Source organism: Sturnira hondurensis, unplaced genomic scaffold (genome assembly GCF_014824575.4).
Source record: "Sturnira hondurensis isolate 20B ecotype Veracruz unplaced genomic scaffold, ASM1482457v3 Scaffold0015596, whole genome shotgun sequence".
NCBI classification, from domain to species: Eukaryota; Metazoa; Chordata; class Mammalia; order Chiroptera; family Phyllostomidae; genus Sturnira; species Sturnira hondurensis.
In genome coordinates, this window is record NW_028088227.1 from 10,153,393 (window position 1) to 10,159,392 (window position 6,000).

A 6,000-nucleotide genomic window follows, 5' to 3' on the forward strand; every position below is an offset into this window, starting at 1 on the left:
GTTTATTTCATATAGCATAATATCTTCAAGATTCATTCATGCTGTAACATATGCCAGAATTTCCTTCTTTTTTGAAGCTGGCTAATCTTCCATTACATGTATATACCACATTTTGTTCATCCACTGATCCACTGATGGACATCTGGGTGGCTTCCACCTCCCGGCTGTTGTGAATAATGCTGCTACCAATATGGGAGATCAAATCTCTCTACAAGACCCAACTTTCAGTTCTTTTGGATGTATACCCTGAAGTAGAACCGTCAGATCATAGGGCAATTCTATTGTAGGAATGGTTCATTTCTTTTCATTGCTGAGTAACATTTCTTTGTATGAATTTGTTGAAAAAACTATTCTTTCATTGAGTTGCTTTTGCACCTTTGTTAAAAATCTTGGGTATATTTGTATTGATCAAGTTCTGGGTTCTCTATTCTGTTCCATTGATCTGTCTTTTCTATTCCTCTGCTAGTATGACACTGTCTTGATCAATAATGTTATATATAAAACTTAATATTAGGTAGAACGATTCCTCTCATTTTCTTCTTTTTTAACATTGTTTTAGCTATTCTAGCTCTATTCACTCTGCTCATTTGGCTTTATTCACTGTGCATCCTTGCTTTTAAGGTCCTCCCTATACCTCATAGAGGTATGATGGCCTGAGGAAAAGAGGAGAAAAAAGACTCATGAGGGGAAAATACGCAGTATGCTGCCACCCTAAAATTTTACCCATGTCATTTCTGCCTCTCCATCCCAATAACATCCCAATTTTTTCATGAGAGGTTCTACACTACTCTAGGCTACTTTAACATTGCTAAATGTAATAGCTAATATAGCTCTACTATTCGTTAGCCATAAGTCATTTACTTCTGTCAGGTATTTGTAAATACAGAGTGGGGCAAAAGTAGGTTTAGAATTGTGAGTATATGAGTTATGTCTGTATTATTATTTATTAATTATTATATTATTTTCCATATGAACAACTGTAAACCTACTTTTGCCCCACCCTGTATATTGGTATCTAACAAAATGTCTACTCATTAACAGACACCATGTTTTATATTCCTTTATATTCCTCCAGAAACTTCAATAAACATTGAATTAATTAATTGAGGATTATTTTTCTAATTGGGGCCTACAAGAAAAATCCAAAAAAAAATCTGTAAGAATGAGGGTAAAAAAATGCTACATTGTTTCTAGTAATAAATGCATTATCTTACTAAATTGTGATTTGAAATTTAATCTCACTTCTGTATTAAACTGTTAAAGAGTATACTTCCAGGCACTTTTCCATTTTCTTTGATGAGATGGCTTAGATCAAGAAAAAGAAGGTAGTAGATAATGCATTATGGTGCTTTCCTTATTTTTCCCTGCTGTTTGCCAAAAATGTCATTATCCATCTAAATTTTAGGGCAGTGGATATGATTCATCCCTAACATACTATGTAGATCTACCCATATTATGTAGATCCCTAACATGTCTATGTAGATAACAGAACTCAAAATGTAAAATAGGATTGTAAAAGAATTACCAAACCTGGTCTGGCCCTAACTAAAATCCCAAGAGGATAATGACTATAAGGGGTCTTGGTCTTCGTGCCCATTTGCTAACATGCTGAGAGCATCTTCCTCCCTAATTATCAATGTTTTGCTGACAAAATGTCAAAAAGTAAAGTGAAGTAATGTGAAGTAATATAGCTGCCTAATCTATGTTTCTAGCTATAATTTACAATAGCCACAATCTACTTACTCTATGGATTAAATGCCTGTTTCTTCACTAAAACAGAGATGCATACACAGTATATAGTATATACAGATACACAGGGTGGGGCAAAAGTAGGTTTACAGCTGTGAGTAAAGAAGAGTTTATTCTTATATTATTATTCATAATTACTGTATTATTTTCCTATATGTTCATATAGGTTTATATGAACAACTAAAAACTTATTTTGCCCCATCCTGTGTGTGTGTGTGTGTGTACACACCTCGCCAAAGGATTTTTGCTCATCAGCTACTTGTGGGTGTAGACTTTAAATAATTCACAGCATATTGTCAAAATAAATAATAAAACTACATGCAGATTAGTTTTCTTTTCTTATAAAATAAAGCAAATCAGAGGTGTTACTACGGCTCTGCTGAAACTCATTTATTTTGTTCCTCTCCATTCTTTCACTGCAATACAAAAGTAGTTATGCAGAACAGGGTACAACCAGGAAAGTCTCAAAGCCATTAGTCTTACAGGCTTTTCTCTAGTGTGTTTCTGGTGGCTTCAGAAGGGATCTTCTCCAAGACCCTATCTGACAGTCTGGGAACTAATTAGATGAATTGTAACTCTCAGAATACACACATTAAAAAGGCTCTTTTTTAGTGTCCCTTTCACTTCAATGCCTTATTATTATAAAGACTACAATAAGTGCATGCAATGTACAACCATATTACAACTCCTGCTAATACTACCATTCCTATCACACACGCATGCGCGCACACACACACACAATTTATTTGGTTAGCAAAAATTAAGAAACCTCATGGTTCTTGTGTTGGAAGAACACGGAGTAACCTGAGTTCAGACACTGCTCATGAGAGTGCAACCGGTACATCCACTCTAGAACACAATTTATTATCACCCTCTAGAGCTATATACTCCTGTATCTATTCTCTCAAGACTAGTACACCAGGTGACAGGTGCAAGAATATTCACAGTAGTATTTCTGTATTCACAGAATACAAAAAAAATTGCAAACAACCCAAAAGCTGACTGAAAGAAAACTGGCATGTTCACAAAATAGGATTTTATACACCAGTGAAAAACTAATGAAGTACAGTTAAACTGAATATGGATGAGTCTTAGAAACAATGATGAATTAAAAGAGCAAGTTATAGCCCTGACTGGTGTAGCTCAGTGGATTGAGTGCGGGCCTGTGAACCACATGATCGCGGTTCGATTCCCAGTCAGGGCACATGCCTGGGTTGCAGGCCAGTTCCCAGCGGGGGACTCACGAGAGGCAACCATACATTGATGTTTCTCTCCTTCTCTCCTTCCTTTCCTCTCTAAAGATAAATAAAATCTTTAAAAAAAAGAGCAAGTTATAACAGACTATATGCAATAAACCACCATATTAATAAATTTCAAAAAGGGGGAAAATAAACATGTTATTACTTAGGGAAACACTCACAAATTTTTAAAAATGAAAATAAACACAAAATCAAGTATATTTAGGGTCAGAGAGATGGACTGGGAAGCACTCAGCTTCAATAGAATTGGTAAAGTTATCACTCTCAAACTGAGTGATAAACTCATTAATTCCATTATTGAGCTTTAAAGTAAGTGTGTCTGTGTGTGGAGCGTCTATCATCTAGAATCTCTGGAGAACTAACATTTCTGCTATTGTACAAGTGAAGGTCACTCTTAAGATCACATTCTTGATAACTGGGAATGACGCCAAGAAATAAAAGCACTTCCCTATTGCTTCTGTAGCAAGAAACAAATTGCAGGTGTCTCAAAAATTAAAGCAAGGGGATGGGCAAGGGAAGTGGAGGTGGCCATGAAAGAGCAACATGAGAGATCCTTATAGTGATGAAATGCTTTGCATCTTAACTGTATCATTGTCAATATTCTGTTTATGACATTGTACTATAGTTATAAAGATGTTACCACTGGGAAAAACTGGTTAAAAGATACACTGGATATCTCAGTATTATTTCCTCCATCTGCAAGTGAATCTACAATTATCTAAAAATAAAAGTTTAATTAAAAAAATTATAAAAGACAATTTTGTCTAGGGTTTCTCCATCTTGGTACTATTGACATTCTGGGGCACGTAATTCTTCATTGTTAGGGGCTGTCCTGGGCATTATAGGGTGTTTAACAGCACCCAGCCTCTATCCACTCAATGTCAGTAGCATATCTCAGATGTGACAACATTTCCACACACTGCCCAATGTTCCCCAGCAGGCAAAACTGCCCCATTAGAGAACCACTGCTCTAGTCAAAAAAGCAAAGAAGAGCTGTGGAAATGTCCCTCAAGATCGAAGGAGACTAAAGAGACATGACAACTACATGTGACATCTGACCTTAGGCTGGATCCTGTACTAGAAATGGAAGGAATGCTTTTATAAAGGACATTAGGTAAATTAACACATTTGGAATATCAATGATAGATTAAATAAAGTATAGTATCAACATTAAATGTGCCTAAATTGATTAATGTAATTACATCAGTAATATTCCTATGCTAGTGCTAAGGAAACACTCAATGTCATTCAATTTAGGGGCAAATCACCATGAGGTATGCAATACACCCTCAAACGTTTCAGGAAAAAAATGTGTGTGTGTGCATATATATTTTGCATATACACATAAATCATACTGTGTATATAATATACATATCATAGGTGAATCTGATTGAAGTGTTCATTGTACTATTTTTATTCTTGCAACTTTTCAGCATGTTTGCAAGTATATACAAATAAAAAAGCAAGGTTTTTTTTTTCCCCCCAGTGGAAGCAAAAATTGTGGTCCTTAAAATCGTAGTGGCAGGTTTTACAGCAGTCCAAAAATGATAAAAATCCCGAGAGGATAACGACTACTGACTGGACAAATTTCTACTTCAAGCCTGGGACCTTCGTTGAGAAGAAATGTCTGCCTTCAGCCTACCCTCTCCGTCCCCCATCCCCATTCTTTCTAGAGGTGACCTTTTGAATAGTGCGGAATTGAAAATGAATCCATCCCACTTTTTAAAGATCACTTCTAGCAAGTGACTCAATTCCACATCCATACTCCATTACTCTACAAATCACTGAGGCACCTTCACCTTCATTAAGCAAAAATGCAAAAAGCGTAGAAGTGTTTTCTCAAAAGACAACCACTCATCCGCTCAGTTGAGCAAAGAGAAGAGTGTTAAGGCGACTGGACTAGAGACAAGACAACATCCAATGTCTAAGAGAGCCAAGGAAAGGAAGAGGTAAGCAAGAAGCCAATCTGAGTGAGGCAGGAATGGTGTGTCCGTCAGGAAAAAGGTCTCGAGTGGGTGGTGTGCCAGGGGGGAGGGAGTAGCTCACCTGACTGTGGTAAGCAGAGGGTGCTGAGTTCCCACCAGCTTCCGCACCTGCAGAGCGATGTTGCTGAGCTCGTCACTCAGCAGGCAGCGGAGGCTCATGAAGGACGTGGGATAGCCCACGATTTTCTCCGCTTCTGACACCACTTGGTTCCAGTAGGCCGGGGACTTGGAGGACTGACCACGCCAGGAGCCCACCGAGGAGATGGTGCCGAGGGACTGGGACCACCACAGGTGACACGGGGTACCTGAGGCCCGGAGATAACGGGGCGAGCGCAACAGTAGTTGCGGAAGGCTCATAGTTTGAGTCTGGGGGTGTCAGGGACTTCAGTGTCCGGGCGTAGCGCGGGGAAACAAACCAGGGGCAGAGGAGGAACTTGCAGGGACTAGAAGTGGCAGCTCCTGACCCTCAGAAGCTCGTGGGTTCCTGAAGCTATGACCAGAAACAAACTTTAACTGCAGCTTTCTGCAGCCCCGTCTGAACAGATTACTGCCCTAGCTCAGCACTGCCACCGGCCAGCGGGCTAGAAACCACGACCAACACCTAAATGGAGAACGCCATACTTAGAGGCTGGGAATTCGGCCTGCCGTAAAGACGGAGGCGGGCTGTTCTGCAGCCAAGACTGTTCACTACTTTACGGCACAGTCGTGAAAACCCTGAGGGGGCGGGGACTCTGGAGGTGAATCCCGGAAGACGAGGTTGGGTAAAAGTCTCAGCTCCTCCCACTTCTCCTAGTACTGCCCTGACAACGTCCAGAATGGCCGCTATATCTGCGTGGGTTCAGGTTGCTGCCCTAGCGCCTGGAATTTAGGCCGCGTGCGATTCATTGGTGCATTCCCAGCACCCAGCACGGAGTGGGCGCACATAAATATTTGTGTCATGAACAGGGTCTTTTTTTGTGGTCCCCCGTCCGCCCAGAAGAAAGAGTGTCAGTCGCCTTCTCTGGAGA

The 6,000-nt window shown here is 39.8% G+C and overlaps 1 protein-coding gene across 1 annotated transcript in view; it reads right to left on the minus strand.

The window, feature by feature from the left end:
• Nucleotides 1–5,654, minus strand: part of PDSS2 (decaprenyl diphosphate synthase subunit 2) — a 237,750-nt gene extending 232,096 nt beyond the window's left edge. The window contains exon 1 of the mRNA XM_037064977.1: nucleotides 5,055–5,654. Coding sequence (XP_036920872.1) covers nucleotides 5,055–5,350 — 296 coding nt within the window. The 5' untranslated portion in view covers nucleotides 5,351–5,654. The remainder of the gene's footprint in view (nucleotides 1–5,054) is intronic.
• Nucleotides 5,655–6,000: the final 346 nt, after the last annotated feature.